Source organism: Fundulus heteroclitus, chromosome 5 (genome assembly GCF_011125445.2).
Source record: "Fundulus heteroclitus isolate FHET01 chromosome 5, MU-UCD_Fhet_4.1, whole genome shotgun sequence".
Taxonomy (NCBI): domain Eukaryota; kingdom Metazoa; phylum Chordata; class Actinopteri; order Cyprinodontiformes; family Fundulidae; genus Fundulus; species Fundulus heteroclitus.
In genome coordinates, this window is record NC_046365.1 from 39,043,787 (window position 1) to 39,066,571 (window position 22,785).

The 22,785-nt window shown below is 38.1% G+C and overlaps 1 protein-coding gene across 4 annotated transcripts in view; it reads right to left on the minus strand.

Moving 5' to 3' along the window:
• Positions 1-22,785, minus strand: part of herc3 (HECT and RLD domain containing E3 ubiquitin protein ligase 3) — a 49,759-nt gene that overhangs the window by 21,286 nt on the left and 5,688 nt on the right. For all 4 annotated transcript variants that reach the window (XM_036137561.1, XM_036137560.1, XM_036137559.1 and 1 more), the window contains exons 3-14: positions 20,513-20,672; positions 19,461-19,537; positions 16,019-16,240; positions 15,824-15,915; positions 14,912-15,042; positions 11,016-11,167; positions 9,656-9,729; positions 8,001-8,125; positions 7,052-7,111; positions 3,212-3,323; positions 383-572; positions 102-265 (exon numbers count right to left, since the gene is read on the minus strand). In XM_036137561.1, the coding sequence (XP_035993454.1) occupies positions 102-265; positions 383-572; positions 3,212-3,323; positions 7,052-7,111; positions 8,001-8,125; positions 9,656-9,729; positions 11,016-11,167; positions 14,912-15,042; positions 15,824-15,915; positions 16,019-16,240; positions 19,461-19,537; positions 20,513-20,672 (1,559 nt within the window). The remainder of the gene's footprint in view (positions 1-101; positions 266-382; positions 573-3,211; positions 3,324-7,051; positions 7,112-8,000; positions 8,126-9,655; positions 9,730-11,015; positions 11,168-14,911; positions 15,043-15,823; positions 15,916-16,018; positions 16,241-19,460; positions 19,538-20,512; positions 20,673-22,785) is intronic.

Below are 22,785 nucleotides of genomic sequence, written 5' to 3' on the forward strand. Positions count from 1 at the left end.
TCCAGGAACGTTTCTGATCTGTAAAGCGTTTCGTCCTAACGTCGTTGTCGTCCTGCTGGGCTGAAGGTTAGCTTACAGCTGCAGGCGGCACGTCTGGGTACCTTGTGGAGCTTCTCCAGCAGCCGCAGCGTGGCCAGGAAGTAGTTGTCGTAGAAGACGGGCACCAGGACCGTCTTGCCGCCCGTCAGCATGAACACGACGATGCTTTTGTACATGTCGACCATTCTGGTGAAGAAGCCGTCGTCCATTAAACACCACCAGTTATCTGCGAGAAGAAAGGCGATTAAAAAGAAAAAGAAGTTTAAACCCGGAATGACTTGACAGATTACCTAAAAGAAATGTTGGGTTATTTGATCGCAGTGTGTGCATGGAAATATGATACCCAATACTTTGCTGGGGTTGGCGTCTAGCCGGAGAATAGCCATCGCCAGGGGGATAGTGAGACGGATGTAGTTCTTGGAGTCCTGCAGGGCGGGGTACTCGGACAAGATGAGGTAGATCCTCATGGCCTCCACATCCGGGGGCGAGTGTGGCAGCTGAGGAATCAACAGGCTCTCAAAACTCTTGCTGGCCTAAAAAGACACACATTTGTTTTCACATTTAAATTGCAAATTAGTTTTAAAATAAAATGATTTATAGACCATCACCTGAACTGAGGTTAAGAAGCAGTCATTGGCTTTTTAAGCACAGTGGGAACAGATGTCCTGATTTAAAGTCGACATAAAATTGCTGGACTTTTACTTCACTTTTGGCTCCATTTCATCACTTGATACTTTTTTTAAGGTATATTTTAAGTTTTTGGTGACTCTTGTGTGGGGTAATTGCTTGTGTGATGGTTGCCGCTACGACTTGTTGTAAATGAATCGCCCTTCGGGGACCTGGTTAGTATCTCAGGCGGAAGACCTGAAATGGTCTGTCGAACCGCTGACTACAAACTCATCTCCGCTTAATTCAAAACAACCCTCCCATTACTCCAGCATAAATCAGAGCTGCAGTTTCTTTTTCTTTTATTTTTTTTAGGACCTGGTGCAGAACTTGATGTACTTCCAAAACAAACACAAATCGATACGCTTAGGGACGACTACGCTGGGAGTTACACGTCACTTAGAAACTCTTTTCTGGCCTCAGTATTAAAACAAAATAAAACTTTTAGCAGGACATTTTTTTCCTCCAGAATTCCCTCACTGTAATATTTATAGATGCTTCTAAGAAATTTTTGGAGATGGTGACACAAAATAAATATAATTTTGATTGCAGATTATTGTCCAGAGCTAATCTAATAAATGTCCCCGTAAAGCAAAGAAAAACTACTCAGGATTTTTAATAACTTTCAATCATTTATGTTGGAAACCCAGACTGAGACTATTTAGAGGCTCATGAAAGGAAACCTTTAAAGGCCTTTTAAGTAAATCAGCCAAGTTTGCACTATTTAACTTTTTTAAGATGTTCTCATTTCCAGAGACACTGAATTTGTGTTGCAAACATCTGAAAGTCCTAATCATCCAAATCCTCAAAGAAAAATGTGAAATTAATCTGCAGGTTCTGGTCGTATAATTAGAATACTATGAAAAAGTTGATTTCTTTCAGCAATTCCATTGAAAAAGTGAAACTTGTATATTATATTCATTCATTATGCACAGACTGATATATTTCACGTGTTTATTTCTTTTAATTTTGATTATTATAACCGACAACTAATAAAAAAACTCAAATTCAGATTCTCAGAAAATTAGAATATTGTGGGAAGGTCCAATACTGAAGACACCTGGTGCTACGCTCTGATCAGCCAATTACCTCAAAACTCCTGCTAAGGCCTTTAAATCGTCTCAGTCTGGTTCTGCAGGCGACACAATCATGGTGAAGACTGCTGACTAGACCGTTGTCCAAAAGATGACCTTTGACACCTCAGACAAGGAGGGCGAGACACAAAAGGTCGTCGCTAAAGAGGCCGGCTGCTCACAGCTCTGTGCCCAGGCACATTAATATAGAGGCGAAGGAAAAGCTGTGGTAGAAAGAAAGTGTCCAAGCGACAGCGATGACCGCATCCTGGAGAGGATCATGAAACCAAACCCACTCAGAAATGTGGGCGAGATTCACAAAGAGTGGACTGCAGCTGGATCAGCTGTCACCTTCCTGGTGTCAAGGCTCTGTGGAACAAGAGACAGAAGCGTCTCGCCTGGACTGAAGACAAGAAGGACTGGAGGCTGCTGAGTGCTCCACAGTTATGTTCTCTGACGAAAGCAAATTCTGCATTTCCTTTGGAAATTAAAGTGGAGGACGAGAGGAGAGGCACAGAATCGACGTTGCTTCAGGTCCAGTGGGAAGTTTCCACACTCAGTCATGGTTTGGGGTGCAATGTCATCTGCTGGTGTTGGTCCCACTGAGCTATATTATACACTGGAGTGCTAATCACCGTCTGTTTGAACGAGTCGCTTTGAAGCCACCAGCCGCCATATTGGTACTCCCTATTTTCCTCCAGTAACTAGGGAGTATGTGCGCTACAGCATCGAATAACGAGGATTTTCTCATGTTCAGGGGAAGCTTAAGACTTTTAAAATGTCAAATGCCATATACTTTTATGTTAAGTAATGAGAAAGTCATGTGCTGAAATATTTTGCATTTTATTCATTTAAATATACAAGTATAACATTTATAAATATATAAATAACAATATACAAAAACATATATTTACATATATGTATACATATATACATGTACAAATATTTATATATACATATATGCATACTTAATATGAATAACATGTAAAATATTTCAGCACCTAATTTCCTAGTAGTTGATAGTGTTAGTACATCCACTGACTGTAGAATTACCTGTGAAACGTTTTCACTCAGCCAGAAAACTGCTTGTTGTTGCAACCTAATCCTATTGGATTCTGTGAGAGTAGGGAGTAGCAAGATGGCGGCCAGTGACTTCAGTTTTGAAGGAATTTGAAGCAATTTGCATTGATTTCAATGGGAACAGCCAAAAAAAAAAAATCGCACAAAAAGTGAAATAAAAAGCATAAAAGTTAGCATAACCATGAGTCATAGCAGGCATGCCGGGAACAAGCCGAATGTTTTGATACCAAAATTGTTGAAATTGGTTGAAGTATGCGGGAGTAGTTAGACGCAGACGGAATAATAATAATAAAGAAAAACAGGAAAACAATCAGTTAGAATGCTGTATAGCATTCTAACTGATAAATCATCACCTGTTCCAGGAGTCCAGAGAAGGCCGGTTTGCTGAGCACCTCAAACAGCGTTCTGACCGAGTTCAGGTCGATACCCGGGATCTTTGGGTTGGTTTTGAAGTGAGCATCATCACTGAGAAGAGAAAAATATAATGGTTTTATTGTGATTGCCAAAAAAAACAACAACAATAAGTGCATTTTTAACTGTAAAAGATTAATTTTGATACATTTGTCAGCTGAGAGTAAAGCCCTCTTGGATTTTCTAATCCATAAGCCGTGGTTGGCCAAACCTAAACATCCTAAACATGCAGGAAAATCGCCTCAGAAAAACGCGACCAGCACCTTCTACAAGATGACGAGATGCTGTTTACAGTCTAAACCTCCTAAATATTGTTAGAGCAAAGGTTGGATTTAGCCCCAACAAATCAGATGTCATCCTGTTGAGACCAAACACAAAAACGCCAAAGCCGCTGCTGCAGACACAGTAAAGCGAGTCGGACATAACGTAACGACACCGCTGCAAAGAAACGGGCCGTTTCTTCTCTAAACAGCACCGCTAAAATTAGGGTCAATTAAACACGTCATAGTTTAGCCCACAATTTGTAGATTATAACAACTTCTACAAACGGATGCAAAGAAAACGGTGATTAAACAATTATGTTCAACCAAAGACGTTAGATCTTAGCTTCTAGAGACCAACTTTCACTTTAGCACAGCCATGAAGAAAAAGCTTAATAGATTTGATAAAGCCTAGATAAATGTATCCTTGAAATAAGTTTAAATCCTTATTTTACCAAAAGAGAATTGCATAAATACCCTTTATTAAATTTGGCTGTGTGAAAGGCAGATAAATACAGGTACGACGGTAAAAATGTAAAAACAAAGAAGTATAAGAATAAGAGCCTGCACAGTTATGGCCAAGTTACAACAAATCAATAGTACCTTATTTTTCAGACCAATAAGGCACACAGGATTAAAATGCGCACCGTGAATAAATGTGTCTTTGTGCATCTTTGTCCACATATAAAAGCGCAAGAATTATAAGGCGCATTAAATATTCTTCCCCCATGTGTAATATCACTCCTCCACGTCCACAGCTCTCTATCCGTCTCTGTCAGGACAGAGTATCTGGACTACACCGCCCTGTTTCTAACATAAGGCCAAAATAAACGTAACTTTTATAATGAATTAACTTACTAGGTTTATTCTTGCTAGCGCATACACCAGGCTGCCTAAAGGCTCCCACAGGAGCGGCTTCTTTGCTAACCAAAGTGGTACTTACACATTTTAACGGATTTCTGAACTGCACCTTATAGTCCGAAAAATACAGTAATACTGTACCGTCATGCAAAAGTAGCATGCTCAGATTAAAAAGAAACGAGTAAATTAGTAATTTATTAAAACGTACAAAAGGTGCATTTATATTTTAATATTTACAAGAAGAGAAAAAAAACTTTGCTCCCTACGTTGCCAGAAAGTATGAAGCCATGAGGTGGAGGTCCGACTCCCAGTTCTCTGTTTCTAGACGATCTCAGAGATGAATAGTTGTCGCTTTAAAAAGATCCCTGAACCTCTGAGGAGAGACCTTAAAACCTTTAAGATTTGGCAGCCTTACTTGACCTTATTGGGTTTCCACTTATAAAAGATCCAAAAGTCCCTTTCTGAACTCCAAAAATCAATCTGATTAGATTTGAACTTCTGTATTGGACTTTTTAAAAGGAGTGCATTTTATAGATGAGGTAAAAAAAAACAACAACTATCTACTAAAGTCTAGATTAACAGCTTTAAAGCAAATTCAGCATATATCTAAAATAATAACCTCACCTCTATAAACACTACAATAGGGCTGTGCATAGAAATCAAAGACTCCATTTCTGTTCACAGCGAGGAAGTGAGAGTGAGACGAATTTGCGGAACGGCCGACAGGATTTTAGAAGAGCCTTTGTCCCTAAAATCAGATGTTTGGGCACATTTTTGGTTTCACTTTATTTTCCTGTTAACATATCAGTGTTCGATAAATTGAACATAAACATAATATTTGGCTGGTTTTGTTGATTAATTTGAAAGTGTTGATCAAATCAAGCTGAGCTATAATCGAGAATCGTATCGAATCGGCTGATCCTAGATGATACCCAGCCTTATCAATTACAATTAATGACATTTAGATAAAAGAAGCTGTTCACTTCTGACTCCCCTGTTGATAATACACGTTATTTTCTTGACTATCATAATTGACCAAAACTTTGTACAAACCTTCAGACGAACGTCCGCTGCACCAATAACCAAATAATAATAATATATTCAGGAATCTCTAATTAAATGCCGTCATTAGGGAAATAATTGAGCCAAGTGGAGCCAGATGTGAAGCAACCAGCTGGTTTCAAACCTGTCCATCTTTTATAAACCACCTGTGAATCTTTAGAGAAACCTGACCCACACTTTCAATAATCCCTGTGGGGTTCAGCAGAGTATCGTTGGCTTCATACACCTGCAGAGGTTTGCTTTCCACCCTGCTGACCTCTTAAGCTCTTTCCTCAGGCCATGAGGAGTATCTGCTGATAGGTCAGCCTAAAGGTACCATGACCTTCACAAGGGTTTAAAGAGCGGTGGGAGCGCGGACCGTCTGAACTAAACTCGTTAACACCTTCCCCCGACGGGATTTTCACTCTGCCTTGGCTGAAGAAGGTTCTGCATGCAACACCCTTTTACTCTGTGGAGGTTAAAGGAGAAACAGCCCACAACTGCATATTAACCCCTAAACATATGCATCGACCACGACGATTAGAGGTGAAGCAGTATGTAGGGCATCGGGTTCATGCACAGGGAGAACCCAGGCAGGGATTCAAACCCGGGACCTTTTTGCTGCTACCAACTGCTCCACCAGGCAGCCCAAATTATTATTAATGAGAAGTCTGACTTACTCAGATCCGTCATTTATATATCAGGATGCACAATTTAAAGTCCTATTAATATTAAATGTTATTATCATATCCTAATCATATTATATTTTATTATATTTATAAGAATATACTCAATTTTTAATCTGATTATAAGCATGTTATATTGGTGAACAAGTTTTTCCAACACTTATAAGTTTCCAATAGTACATCTTCGCAAAAAATGATTGGAATCTAATGGAGAGACTTAAAACAGGAGTAAATTGGTGCAACAGGAAGCACAAATAGATTCAACCTAGTCTCTCCTTTTAAAAGCTTTGAAAAATAGAAAAAAAATTGTTACTCTGGGCATCATAAAGGTACAGAGCCCAAGAGGGGTCATCGCAAAATGTTTTGCATGTTGAGAGAATGTGCGCTCGTTTTACTAAATCGTGTGCACAATTTACTATATTGTGCTCTTGTTTTACTATAATGTGAGCTCATTTTACTAAATTGAGCTCTCATTTTAAGCATAGGAAAACAAGGGCACAATTTATTAAACGAGTGCACGATTTACTAAAACGAGAGCAGAATTTAGTGAACATGGTTATAGAACATTGTGAGCACGATCTACTTAAACGTGGCCACAATATGTAAAACGTGCACTCAATATTGTCTTGACACATGTAAACATGAGCATGTTATAGTATATTTGAGATCTCGATCTACCAAAACGCACCCACGAATAATTAAAACGTGTGCTCGAATAAGTTTTATTAATTCGAGGACTCAATTAAATGAAAACGTGCTCACGTTTTATTAATTCGAGGGCTCAATTAAAAGAAAACGTGCTCACAATTTATCACGACCTGAAAAAAAATATCACTTAAAGTGAGCTCTCCCGGGCTCCGTATAAAGGCAAGTCTGATCCGAAACTAAACGACGATCATTCAGAAGCGTTTAGCTCCAGATAAAGTTTGACTACCTTTGGTCCAGGAAGCTGCCGTTCCAACAAGCTGTCGAGGAAAGCTGAATCACGATGTCGCTGCAAGAAGAAAAAAATAAGGTTGTTTTAAAAAAAAAAAACATTTGGAACAAGAAAAACCAACAGAGTGCCTTCCAAGACTATTCATACCCTTTGAGTTTTTATTTTGTTACATCACAGCTAAACACATTAATGATGTTAGCGCGACCGGTGCTCCGCATTAATGTTGGGTGATTAGCTGTGGCTAGCATGCTACTAGGCATGTGTTATATATGGGTTATTTATTTAGCACCTAATAGCACACTTATTAAACTAACATCAGTAATTCTGCTGAGAAAGCACATTCCATGTTGAGATTGAAAGTGATTTTTTCATGTTATGTCTATGCCTTTAATTATTTGTCATTGGGGTTCCCTCCTGGACCTGGTGCCCCCATGAGCAGATAGATGGAGGGCAACACAGGTACATTTTCATCTTTACTTGACTTTTATGTGACATACCAAGAAAAAGTGGTGAATAATTAAAAGGATAAATCGTTTTTACAAAGAAAAATCTGAAAAGCTGCGAGTCCTTCGAGGTTATTTCTCTACCGGCTTTGCAACATGGCTGAAGCTCAGACATGCTGGAAGCAGAGCGTCCAGCATGTCTGTTTAAGCTAACATAATAACAGCAGCTCAAAACTGTTTTTAAATCTGTCAGAAATAAGACAGGCAGAGTGCTGCAACTCTAACAAAAAAAGCAGTCAGAGCGGCTAGTTTACAACTTATATCCGTCCGTGGGTGCAGTTATAAATCTCTTATAAAGCCTTCAGCAATTCTTTTAAAATGTAAATGACTTCTAGAAAAACGTCTGAATACAACCGTTGTGGTGTTCAACAACCTGCACCAAGGGGGACGACATAAACCGGGGAAACCACGACACGATAACCGAGTCGATTTGTCTGACTTACTTTGTGACACTAGAGTCAGTGTTGTACATCATTTTTAATCTCCATGAATTTAGCTGTTCAAAGTTGATCGGGGAGAGGCTTCTGCTGACGTTGGTGACTCTGAAGTCCTCTGTGACAGCAGAACTCTGTGGAGACAACAAGAAGGACCATCTTAAACACAGAAGAACATTTACCTTCAATATCCGAACCACAAACTTAACAATGGTGGTTTTCTCTGTGAAATAGGACCCAGAATAAAGCATTTTATGCACATCACAAGGTGGAAGCTTAGACATTACTGCCACCTTGTGGTGAAACAAGGAACCCAATAATGTCTGTTGGGGGCAAAGCTGACCCACTGTGGGCTGAAAAACTTAAAACATTTAGCTTCAGATTAGAATAGAAAGCAGAAAATATTGAGTACATCTACACATTAATTAAACCTGATTGGGCTCCACATTTAAGCAAAATGTAATAAAACAGTCTGAAAAAGGCTGTATTGGCAGAAGCAATAAGCTTATAATGCCCACCCAGTCACTGATTGGAAGCATTAAAGCAAGATTAAATAGAACTAATAAAAGTGGACTTGTTGTTGATATTTATATTAAATGAATTTCACTTTTACACAATATATCATGAATAACCTCAGTGTTTTTAAGAAAAGTATGTGCAATTTCAACAATACTTTTACTCAGTTAAACATTTACTTAAGTGCAGTATGCATAAGAACTGATCACAGTGATTGTACAATGTTGAAAAACATTTATTCACATTTTTTGGAACTTAAAAACACTGTCCTGCATGACAAAATACATCAAACAGATAAAAATTAAGAAATGATTTACAATCAATTTTCCACATCTGAAGCTCAGTGCTACCATTTATTTTTTTATTTTTTTTGAAGAATGATAATGCATTTAGCCACCGAGCCGGACTAAATTGTTCGGCGGGCCTGAACCGGCCCACGGGCCGTATGTTTGACACCCCTGCATTAAAAGATGGAGTAAACGCTCCTACTTTCCTGTAAAATCCAGCAATGCAGGAAAAGTGAGTCATCAAAAATAAATAAGAAAAGAAGGAAGAGTTGAGGGAGAGAGAGAAAAAATGTTTTACTCTTGGTAAAGTTTCTGATTACTGAAAATATGGCAGTTATTTTTGTTGACGTGTCCTGCTTAGGTTAAAAAAAATAAACTTCTGCAGATAATCGTATTTAATCAATTAATAACCGTTTTCTCCAAAGAACACAATAATTAGCTGTAGCAAAATTAAAATTAGTTTTAATATTTCCTGATGTCCAAGCCAAATGAACATCTTAAGAGCGTTTCGCTTAAGATGCTGCCTTATCTTCACTTTGTCCACCCTCCACATGTGTAGGATTGAAGTGACTTTTTAGGGCCACAAACTTTGTTACTGCAAAGTAATTGACTGTAATCGACTGTTAAACCATCAGGAGTAAAAAAAAAAAAAAAATCAACTGGTCATTTGCGGAAACAGTGAGACTTTCAGCTGCTTCCATTCACTGCTGTCATGGTTTAGTAAACCACTCCAAGGTTCACTAATTTGATGTAGACACAACTGTTGAGGGAACAGTCAGTGCTGTTTTCATTATTATAAATATTATTATAAATGTTTTAATTATTTTTCTTTGACTGGAAAAAGGATCTTAAATGACATACCTGCTCGTTGGAGTACAACAGGAAACTGTGGTCTCCTCCACAGATGATTTTTATAACTGTATATTGCTTTGAGTCTGAGGAAAAGATGAAAAAAAGAAACGTAACATTTGATAAGAATCAAATAACACAGCATTTATCCAAGAAGCGTGCTTCTTTATGAAGCATTCGTATAAAATGAAACAGAAATGAACCATAAAAGCCAACGTTGTGTCAAAGCAACGGTCAAAAACAAGATTATAATTTAATCTGAAAGGTTTCATTTTAAAAGCGTCACCTCGACCAAATAAACATTATACGAAAACAATGTAATAAGTCAGTTTCTGAGAAATTGCACCCGGGGGAGGATTTGTTTACGCTGGAACCATCTACCCAAACATCTAGCTTTAAAAACGGACCGTTCTGTCGTCATGAGCGCCCGAATCAGAAGAGTCAAGGTGGAAGTGAATCAGAGGAGTCAGAGTTGAAATTAAAAACATCTGTACACTGCAAAAACGGAACTAGAAATAAAATATTCTTTAAAATTAATGTATTTGTCCTTGATTTCAGCAGTTAAATAAGATAATTTGCCAATGGAATAAGATGTTTTCCCTTAAAATAGGAACAATTCATCTCAATCATCTTATTTCAAGTGCAGGATGTCTAATTATCTTATTTTAAGGGTCAAAATACTCATTCCATTGACAGATAATATTATTTACCTGCTCAAATCAAGGATAAATACACTAACTTTAAGAACATTTTACTTATTTTTAGATCCGTTTTTGCAGTGTAGCCTCTCGGTCAGCTCCCTCCACCCGACTGCAAAGCAAACTGTGTGAACTAAAAGTGTTTCTGGTCCATTTTCATACGTCCTTGTACGAGACCATGACAGCAGCGGGTCCGGCAGCGTCTGCCTGATAAACTGAGGAAAGCAGACAAGTGGAGAACAAAGACGTTTCAGGCCTAAAAAGAATATATCTGCAACGGATTAACATTATATTAAGATCCTGTCCTTAAAACAGGAAGAGTGCAGCAAAACGCTGACACAGAACCTGAGAGGTGCATCGTCATAAAACCTGGAGAAGAACTGATGGAAACCACTTTAAAGGTTCTTTAAAAAGGAAGACATTAGGAACAACTGCAGACTTTACAGAATAAAAGGATCATTTAATTATGATGTAAAAGAAACATAAATGGCCGGAAGCTTTTTTTCAGAGGCTCATCAACTTTCTTGTTGGTTCAGCTCCAGAAGACGACGTCTGCGACGCTCACAGCTTGATAGCAAGCGGCTGGACTTTCCCTCTACTTTCCCAGCCACTACAGCATCCATTAATAAGCAAAGTTTCTCTGAACATGTGACAAAAAAAAAAAAAAAAAACACCTCTTCTCTGCAGATTTCCAGTCAGGAAAGTGGACTTGACAGGAAACGGGCTTCTCGCGTCGCCCAGGATCCCTGTGCCCAGCTGGCCGTGGCTGTTGCAGCCAAATGCATACACCATGCAGGACGACGCCACTAAGGCCAGCGTGTGGTGCCTGACAAAATAAAAGAAATAAAAAAAAAAAACAGTGTTCAGAGATATAAAAGAAAATCCTGTTAAAAGTAACAGTTTACCAGAAGAAATGATCTGATACCTGCTAAATTTATTACAGCTTTGCATGTTCAGTTTGATGTGATTTGCAGATATGTGATAATTGATAACACTGCTTTTAGAAGTTAACCTTTAAAACTACTAATACAAAGAAACCCTTTTTTAACAGTAAAATAAGACTTCAATGGAAAAAAATATATGGCATGAAAGTTGCTGAACAGTGCAGCTGTCCAGGTTTCAGAGCTCATTTAGTAAACCTCTGAAGTTTGAAGGACCTTTGAATGAGAAAGATGATCTTCTAAGTGATGTTTCACATCTTATTGATTAGCTGTCTGTGTCTGCAGCTCTCCCTGTTGAGACTCCTGCTGAGAGTGACTTTGAAACCATCTGACTAAATCACCTCTGGGACAGCTTTTAACACATTTCTATACAAGAACGCCTGCACACTGTACGTAATATGCAGACCACATCCTTCCTGGACTACGATAAGTCCTAGCGCGTAATTTAAATACCATAATTCAGGCTATCTATGCCTGTAATACACTAAATAAATAAAGAAATGTTTCCCTCTATGGTCCCACAGAGAGGAAATATCCCTTAGAGAGCAGTGGGCTGCCAATACGGGAGCAATCTGTGCTCAGGGGTAGGGCTGGACGATACAGGAGAAAAAAACGTTTAGATAAAACGGAAATCATATTGGATCGATATCAATAATTATCAACAAATTCAAAAACATATATTTTAAGTGTAGCCCTGGCCATTTTATGCTGTTGCTTAGCAACCTATTTTTAGATAAGACACAAACACTGAATTCAAACTCATCCCTTTATTCAACCAACTTTTTACCAAAACTGCATGTTTTTAAAAAATTTAAAAAGAATGTGTGCTCTTGAAGGGGGCGGGGCTTAGTGACGGAGTGTTCCTGGGTCTGTTTGTGATTGGTTGGGAGGATGTAATTACTGTAATATTAACCTACGTGGCTAGAATGCATAAGGAAGGAAAACTGTTTTTATTAACTGTTTTAAAAATAACTTTTTATTGAGCCTTTTTTTCTATCATTGATGTATATTGTTATTGAATTATCACCAAGGCCTAGTCAGGGGTCTTGCTCAGGGACCCAGAGTGACGGACTGAGTTTCAAACCGCTGACCTTTGGGCTCTCTAACCTTTAGGCCACCACGATGCCAAAGGCATTGCTCTCCTGTTTTGACTCGCATATGAACATCAGTAACGTCCTAATCCTAATCCGGAGGGTCCACTGTGACGTTGCTCCACCCTTTGCAGCTGTAACAGCTTCAGCTCTTCTGGGAAGGCCGTCCACAAGGTTCTGGAGTGTTTATAGAAAATTTTGAAGACTGATGTCGGACGGGAAGGCCAAGCTCTCAGTCTTCACTGGATCTGATAAACCTGGATGTGATCGCAACATCGGATTTGTATTATTTAGATGAGTGAGCACATACTAGGGACGGACGATAATTCAATAACAATATATATCGATTGATAGACTTATATAAATGATAGAAAAAGTGTCAATAAAAAGTTCAGTAGAATAACAGTTTTCCTTCATTTTACATTCTAACCATGTAGGTTAATATTACAGTCATTGCGTTCTCCCAACCAATCACAAACAGATCCAGGAACCAAGCCCCACCCCCTTCTGAGAGTTCAGAGAGCACGCTTTCTTTTTCCTTTTTTAAAAGTTTGCAGTTTTGGTAAAAAGCTGGTTGAATAAAGGAATGAGTTTGAATTCAGTGTTGATGTGTTCTGTATCACTAAGTAACAATATAAAACAGTCAGGGCGGCACTTAAAGTATAGGTTTTGTTCATAATTATCGATATCGATCAAAATGATTTATATTTTATGGATATGGTCTTTTTCTATATCATCCTGCCGTAGCACATACTTTTGGCAATATAGTGTATATAAGGTAATATCAGTTGTTTAATGCAGCATGAAAAGTTTAAGAAGATTGTCATGTCATGAAGACCAACAACAGCATTTTTTAATAGAATATTGAACCCATATTTCTTTCTTTGTGTATCGCAAGTCGTTATTGAATCATTGATTAATATTACCGCGTATTTGTCTAGTGCCCTAGACAAATGTATAAAACTATCGAAGCTTAAGAAATATTCTTGTTTTGTGGATTTTGCAATGATGCCACTTTATTTGCTTTTGATCTAAAACATTCAACACTTGTTTTTATGGTATCATCACAGACTTTAAAACTGATTAGATTGTTACTCCATAATAAAAGGGTGTATTATTAAAGCATGCCAACATCATTCAGCAGCATATACAGACAGAAACTTTTAGCAGTTTATTCCGTCTAACAGGATCGCAAAAAATCAAATGAATTCTACGAAATCTACTAAAATGCGAGGTAAAAATATATTTTTAACATTGCATTTTGTGGTGGAAGACCTAAGATGAATGTAGACAACACACCTGCTGAATTTAGAAGCTTTTTAGTAGACAAGCTAATTGCACTGAATATTATTTCTGTTTGTTTTTCTGCTCTTTATCAAGCTGATACTTGAATAGCGTTAACGTCATCATAGGTTAGGGCACGACAAAAATAAAGATAGCTCACTAAACTAAACACTAAACAATAAAAATCAAACAAACCCCAGATAAAATGGAGACTACCTCTCCCTAGAAAGACTGCACCTGTCCAGCAGATTTATAAAAGTGACAAAGTGTGCTGGATATAACTTTGTGCGTTCAGAGGCCTGATTGAGCAGGGATAAAAATGGTTACTGAGTCTATTTGTCCTGTATTTTAAAGCATATTAGCTGCTGAGCAAACCTGCAGTAAGGAAAGCGTTATCTTAATAAAAGAAATGGACTCTTGCTCTTTGTTTGCAAGCCTTGATTTAAGTTCTCGTATGAAAAAATACCAAGTCCGATGGACTTGACATCAGACCGAAGACCCTAAACAGATGTTAACGGACCAAAGAGCAGACCAATCAGATCCTAAGCAGGCGTTAGCGGACCTGACACAGAGCACTACTCGTCAGAATCACACAAGCGGTACGTGTCATTCATCGTTGCTTTTTCTTTTTTTGATTATTATTATTATTATTATTATTATTATTATTATTATTATTATTATTATTATTATTATTATTATTGTTATCTTTAGTTTCACCGCGCTCCGGTTAAAACTAAAAAGATTTAAATTTACTCCTTTTTGTTTTGGCTGGACAGATCAATCGCTAGGACCTGGTATGCCTCATTTACCCAGAATGCATTGCAGCGTAAACAACATGGCAACAATATGTTATTTAAATGTATTAAACAAACTAAACTTACAGTATTTTTACTGTATTGTTTTTACATCTAAGACAGCTATTTCTCAAATAAGGTCTATTGTTACAACTAACCGTGGAAACCTGCTTCACCTGGAGACCATCTACCGGCCCATAGCTGTTCTGTTCAGGATCTCGGCCCCATTGCTCCAGCTTAATGTGGTTTTTAGTATGGCTTTTATGGCTTAACAAGTCACATTTCTCTGTTGCTGATATCTCTTGAGTTGGACGCTGTTTGGTAAACAGTGATCGTCACAGCCAAAGCTCAGCTAAGACACGGCTTACAGTCTTTACAGTCTGGTCGTTGTGTCTGGTGGCAACAGATTCTCACTTATGACAGATAAAAGCCCTGATGTCATTCTGAAAACTGACAGTACCTGCCACAGGCAATCTGGGAAACCTCGGTGCCCATAAGCTCCAGCACTCGTCTCGGTAGAAGCTCGTTATTCGTGGAGCCGTGACCCAGCTGCCCCCACGAGCCGTCGCCGAACGTAAACAGGCCCCCGTCCTGCAGCACAATCAGCAAAAATACGGGGATTTTTACTAAAGCTTGTTCTTTTTAATATTATTAACTGCAGGAGGTCAAACCCTCCAGGTTGGTGAGAAAGTTTCCTCTCAAAAGGAAACCCAGCAGGTTGCATCAAGTCTCTCCAAGCAGCATTCACTCCTCCTGAAAGAGCGTAGAGCCACAGTGGACAGTCGTCTGCATTGTTGATGGCTTTGCAGCAATCCCTCATACTGAGCATGCATGAAGCGACAGTGGAGAGGAAAACTCCCCTTTAACAGGGAGGAAAACCTCCACATTTGCGTCACTGCAGCTCTATCTGGCATTACTAATGCTGCCGAACGTTTAGTTTCCTTTTCAATTATATCACAACTCAATGTAAATGCATATTTTGCACAAATGCCTTTTTGCACCATTATTTTGCACATAAAAATGGATGAAATGAACATTCTCCTGCACTGTTTACATGTCTACATGTTGATCACTTTATATTGTAATGTTGCCTTGTTCCACCTGGAATCTCACTACACTCCTATAAGCTGTATGCAACGAAATTTCATTCTGTATGCACTCTGTACATAAAAAATGACAAATAAAGTTGTCTAAGTCTAAGCAGAAGCAGAACCAGGCTCAGTGTGAACGCTCATCTGCCATGACTGCCACTGCGGGTGACGAAAACAGTGCGGCTAATAGACGGGGGACAGATTGGATGGTGGCACGGACGTACGGACAGACGAGACAACGGGACCGTGAATGAAGTGAATCTAGAAAATCCTTGCGTTACCTTTGTGAGCGCTGCAGTATGCTCATCTCCACAGCTGATGTAAACAACTTTCTGGGACCTCAAGAATTTGATGTGACACGGAACGGCTCGATCTGAGGACGGAAACAAAACAAGTCGGAACTGTGCGTCTCGGTCTCTAGAGCAAAAACAGACCTCGGCGACTCAAACGGGACGTTTGTAACTGCGACTGTTCACCTTGTTTGTCGTTAAGACCCAGCTGTCCCGCTCTGTTTTTGCCCCAGCCGAAGACGGCTCCTGACAGCGACAGGGCGAAGCTGTGGTCTCCTCCGGCCGTTATCTGAGCCAGAGGAATCCCCGCCAGAGACTTCAGGGGGTGGGGCGACAGCTTGCTCGGCTCTCCTTTGCCCAGACCGAGTTGACCGTTGGTGTTCTGGCCCCAAGTGAACAGCTGACCGTCTGAGGAGGGAAACACACGAGTCTCATCAATGCAAACATCCAGACAGCTGTCGCACACAGACATGGAGGAAGGAAACACTAGAGATTTATGTATGAGGACATAATAAAATATCTTGTTTTTACTCATGTCCAAAAAAAACAAAACAAAACACACAACCGATTCCAGACTGTTGTTTCACTTCTACGTTGCTCTAAAGTTCTCACCATAATTAGCATTAAGGCCTGGACTTTGACTTTCAACGCCTTGATTCTTTTCTTTTTTCAGCCATTCTGTTAAGCAGCGGTTCCCAAACTTTTTTTAGCCGCGCAACCCCTTCTGTGTCCCAACTAGGGCTGAACGATTTTGGAAAATTATGTAATTGCGATTTTTTTATCTTAATATTGCGATTCAATGCAAATTTTATTCAGTTTAACTTATCATGTCTTTTTAAACATATACAAACAACAAATCAATTTGTTTCCTCGCTGTGCAGATCAGGTGCTAAAACACCCACAGCATCTAAACTCGGTGCAGAAATGATTACGTTCTGACTACGATATATTTCAACCAAAATTGCAATTTTGACTTTTCTCTGCATTAACCACAAGCAATTTGTTCAAGAGAACAACTTTTAATTGATTTGGACATCGATCATTGTTGAACATAAAGTGCAACCAACAAGCAAGTCTATGTATTAAACTGATTGACCAGAACTTAATGCTATGTATGATTATATAAACTCTAAAACAAGTAATAAAATTAGATTATCTCACTGCTGCAACTGTCTTCCCTTCCATGTGGAGGCAAACCCACTTTAAATATTTTACCGACACCTAATGGACGGGTCTAATTCCCTAATTGTGACATAGCCAAAAATTGCAGACTCTGCGATTTGGAAATTGCGTTTTTTTAAATCGCGATTATATTGAAAATGCGATTAATTGTTCAGCCCTAATTGCATTCTGACTACGATATATTTCAACCAAAATTGCAATTTGATTTTGACTTTTCTCTGCGTTAACCACAAGCAACAAAAATGGCCTCTAGACAAAGATGTTTGTAAACAAGGACTATTTAAAACAAGAACTTTTAATGTTTTTTATTAATCAGAATATTATTCAAGAGAACAGGAACATCAATCCTTGTTGAAAATAAAGTGTTAAACCACCCAACAAGTCTATGTATTAAACTGATTGACCAAAACTTAATGCTATGGTGAGATTCCTGAAAGTTTCTGGTAAAACAGTATGATTATATAAACTCTAAAACAAGTAATAAACTTTGTGTTTGGTTGTCTTACCGCTGCGTCTTGTGGTCGAACATCTCATCCGTCCCAAATTCAAATGCCCACATAAGCCAGGCGGCCATATTCTCAGCTATAAAGCCCTATTTGAGCGGTCTTTCTAACTTTCCTGGCATGAACCTCAACTTCTAACACGCTGCCAGAGGCCTGTAGGGCCTGAGATAGAGCTCCTGATTTTTTTGTCATTCCTGGAGAAAAATGCATGTTCTGACATTTACAAGACTAACTGGAAAGATTAGCAGCAGTCTTTAAAGCTTTCCACTCGTGAATAGTATTTCTGTAGCTGTCAATAAAACGCCTGTGACCCTTAAGGCTGGTTCACACGGCAGGATTTTAAAATAGTCGGCCGGTTTTCAACGCCTGAGAGACAACATTACGTAACGTAGGGCTGAACGATTTTGGAAAATAATCTAATTGCGATTTTTTTTTCTTAATATTGCGATTTAATGCGATTTTTTTCCCAGTTTAATTTATCATGTCTTTTTAAACATATACAAACAGTAAATCAACTTGTTTCCTCGCTGTGCAGATTAGTTGCTAAAAGACCCACAACATCTAAACTCGGTGCAGAAATGATTGTGTTCTAACTACGATATATTTCAACCAAAATTGCAATTTTGACTTTTCTCTGCATTAACCACAAGCAAAAAAAAGGGCTTCTAAATAAAGATGTTTTTAAACAAGGACTATTTTAAACAAAAATGGGGCTAAAAATCCAGCCGTGCGAAGCAGATAGATTTCTGTGTTCGTTCCTGATTTCTTTCCAGCCTGGCATAGGGCAGCAAACTGACAGCTTTATAGAGGTGGTCGCCTAGGCTCAGCTAAAATCCTTCTGAGACATTCTTATTCCCTCCTGAAAAACAGCTTTTTAGTATTTGTTTTACAGGAATCTGTAATGCGTTTAGCTACGGCCTTAATTTTAGATTCATAAAATTTCCAGGTACAGACCAAATCATCTCTCATCTCCAGGCATGAAAGGCCAAAGCAAAGCAAGTTTATCTATTTCACACCATTTATGCACAAATTCAAAGAGCTTTGCATTAAAATAAAAAAAATAACGGAGAAAAAAAAAAAGAATCACATACCAAAAAACACAACATACGTCCCTCATAATAAAACCTGGTGTGTTCGTTTTTTACAATGATTTTAAAATGCTTTAGATTATTTAAAAAAAAAAAAAAGCTGCATGCTTTATTTATATTACCATCATTTAGTCCAGTGGAGTACGAGTCTATAAAAGTCGATAACTATAAACTCTATTTGTCATGGAGGGTAAGAAGGGACGTCTGGGTGTGACAGGGTGGTGCAAAGAGGCTCATTTATCATCAGTTTCTAACAAAATTAACTTTTACTCCACACAAATTTCTTTATTTTTTTATGCATAAATACAAAATGTAATTCTAAATTTGCAACAGACATTTCTACACTGGCTGGGTTTTAAACCACTTTATACAAGAGAAGTCAGTAGGTAGACCGATGGAGGAACAGGAAGTGGATACATTTCTGAAGAATTGGCTCCTATTGTCTTCATGAATTTGCGGTGTGGAGAAAATAAAAAAATTCATTAGCTTTTAACCTTGCCTGCCTTACCTGTTCAAATCACCAGAGTAACATTTCTCTACTAAAAGCTTTGCATGTGTAGAAACATTCATACAGCTGTGATTTAAAGCTATGCCAAAAGGAGATTAGTTCAATTTCTAGCTTGTTCCTAACAAGATGTTAGTTGATACAGTCTATTTATAGGCGGCTTTATTTTTAGGTCGCTTAAATAATTAACACCACAAAAGAAACACAAAAAAACATAAGATAAAAATACAGTATAAAACTACTGCATAACACAGTACATATAAAATGTTGTGAAATTGCAGAGATAACCTAAAATGGGGCAAATATCCAAAACATGTGATTAAAATACATTTGGGAATTTAGTTTCCCACCTCTAGAAAGTGCGATGCAGTGCTGGTTCCCACACATTACTTGGGAGATGCTGTGGTCACAAAGCCTTTTGATCAACCTGAAAACAAACAAAAAAAAACAATTTATTACGAGAAAATTTAGTTTCACAGACCTTTTCTTTCCAAGAGAGAAAACACAACCGAGAGTCTCAGTAAAATATCAAATAAAGCTGTAACAGCTCCTGAAAGCCAGAATATCGATATTAAATCATTTTTAACAACATCAATATTAATCTTTGTATCAATTTTTATGTACAGCCCTAGCTTAGATATTGTCAAACATACGGTTGCAAATGGAGAAGTCAGACAACGACCACAACAAGACAGGGGAGAAAGGCGACAGTGCAAGAACATCTGGTAATTTATTCACTAAATAATAATTTAACGAGGCTTCTGCTGGAGGCAAAAAAAAAAAGATAAAGGAACTTAAACCAGACTTAAAAACCCTGCGGCCAGCAGGCAAGTGACAGTGAAATAATTTAAAGTCAATTTTATAATTTATATAGCACATTTACAGCAACCTCAGCTGACCAGAGTGCTTCACAACAATCACAGGTAGATGAAGGAAAAAACAATAAATAAAATTAAGTTTGGTAAAAAAATAATTAAAACAATCATGAATAAAAACAAAAACATGCTTAATTTCCCAAGAACTCGGATAAAGTAAAATGTTCCCTTCCCTGCTGAAGAGCAGCATCCCCACAGCTTAATGCTGCCACTACCATGTCTGACAGTGACGATGCTTGGAGGAAATGTAGCTGTTTAACAGCTCATTTTTTTATATATATATATATATATATAATTACAGGTATATAACAACAGCTAGACCCCTTTAACAGTAAGAGTCAGTCAGTGTGATTTGCATTGTCTACATGAGGTACCAATAGTAAAGCAGCGTCCCACTGATAACCTTCAAAGTCTTGCAGCATAAACAAGCATAAAGAGATTTTTTTTTTTTTTTACTAATTGCTAAATAAATAAGTCTGATTTTATTGCTGAGGCGTTAATCTGTCAGTAATGCACCACACAATCACCTTGGGATTCGAACTGCGGCCTCCACAGCCCCCAGGCCAAGCTGCCCCCCTTCGCCGGCTCCCCACGCGAACACTTGGCCCTGCTCGTTTATGGCCATCGAATGAGCCCGACCGCATGACACCATCGTTATCTTCTGGGTATCCAGAGCCCCGACCAGCTCTGCGAGGAGAAGAGAGTCTCATCAGACCTTCAGCCTTGGTACAGCTCAGACAACACTGCTTTGAATGGGCAACAGGTCTCGTGTAAAATGCTTTGTATTTGTTCAGTTTTTGTAAAGAAAGCAAAAAAAAAAACGGGAAAAAAAAAACAGCAAAGTAGACATTGTCACGGTAAAACATTCACCGCCTCACCGTATCAGCCCATAACTCATTAAGAACTTTGAACCCCCCCACCACTATGATTTACTGTTTTTCAAATATTAAAAAAAAAACAAAACGGCAAAAGTCACACTGTGAAGAAGAAGAAGAACGATTTTGGAAAATAATCTAATTGCAATTCTTTTATCTTAATATTGCAATTGCGATTTAATGCGATTATATTTTTTCAGTTTAATTTATCATATAAATTAATATAATTCACCTATATAATAATATAATATAACATATTAGGGTTGTACAATTTTGCCAAAAATCTAAATTGCGATATATTGCAACCGTAATTGCGATTTAATTTTGACTTCTCTCTGCAATAACCACAAGCAACATAAAATGGCCTGAAGACAAAGAAGTTTGTAAACAAAGACTATTTAAAATAACAAATGTAACAGTTTTTATTAATCTGAATATTATCATTGAAGAAAATAGCTTGTGTTGCACATCAATCCTTGTGCAACCAACAAACAAGTCTATGTATTAATCAATTTGATCATACTTAATGCTACGGTGAGATTCCTGAAAGTTTCTGTTAAAAAAACAGTATGGTTCCATAAACTCTAAAACAAATAAAATTAGATTATCTCACTGCTGCAACTCTCTTCCCTTCTATGTGGAGCAAACCCAGTTTAAACATTTTACCAACACCTAAAGGACGCGTCTGATTCACTAATTGTTACATGGCCAAAAATTGCAGACCTCAGCGATTTGGAAATAGTGTTTTTTTAAATTATGATTATATTGCAAATGCGATTAACTGTTCAGCCCTACTTTCAGAGCAGGAAGCATTTCGTCTTAATGACCTTCCTGCCTGATGCTGTTTCTATAAAAGGTCTCTGCCCCCTCTCTGCAGACGCTGGATGCCGTCCATCATGGAGCATTACGGTTCCTAACGGAGTGAATCTCTCCCTCATCACTATGTTTTAAATTCTCTGGTCAACTGGCCATCATCGTTAAATATCCTTGGACTGTTCTCGCCTTATTTATCCTCCTACATGTCACTCAGACAGTCCAGCCACAGACTTCGCTATCATGACTATTAGGCCACTTTGGCATCATGAAGTCATTAAAAGGGCCGGTTGCACGTGTATAGATGATACTTCTGATTTGATAATTTAATTTCAGTTCACATAGAAATATAAAAAATAAAAAAAAAATCACAGTAACATAAGAGTAACACCCTAAGACCCAGTTTATACAGTTTACCTGCAAAAACAAAGTTGATATTGGGGTGAGTTACACTTTAAACTCATCATTCTGCATCACTTTCTTTCTTTTTGGACATTTCTGGGTTGTTTTAATGTGTTGTGGGAAAACTGACATCTAATGGCAGGATCCTGTTACTACACAGTGTAAAAAAAAAAATGAACATTAGCTACAGGATGAAAAGTTTTAAAATTTAAAAAGATTTACTTTATGACATAATCTGCATTTCTTGGCTCTTGAGGTCCTGATAAATTGCCCCGACGAGCCGGATTAGGCCCGCGCGCCTTAAGTTTGACCCGTGATCTACAAAAATAATTCCTCCGGGACAATTAACACTCATTTTGAGGAAAATTGAGAAATCTTCCTACGAACCTCGCTCCTGTTTTTAGGTCATGTTTTGTTAGCTTATTTAATTTGAGTCGAATGTTTCAATTATTCATTTTGCTACCGTTTGTTTGTAACTTTTTGCTTTATCCAAACAGCTTTCTCTGGTTGTAAGTGAGATCTGGGATCCCGGTAAGACAACCTGGACAAATAGGAGGTTAAATACATTTTTTTTTTCCTTTTTTCTTCTTCTTTTCTCCTTTTTTTTTTACCTTTTTTTTCCTTAAATACATTTTAAAAGAACTATTTAGTTGAAGCCCTGTGGATCACATGAGGAACTTTGGGTCCGCTAAAGATAAAGTGCCGTTCAA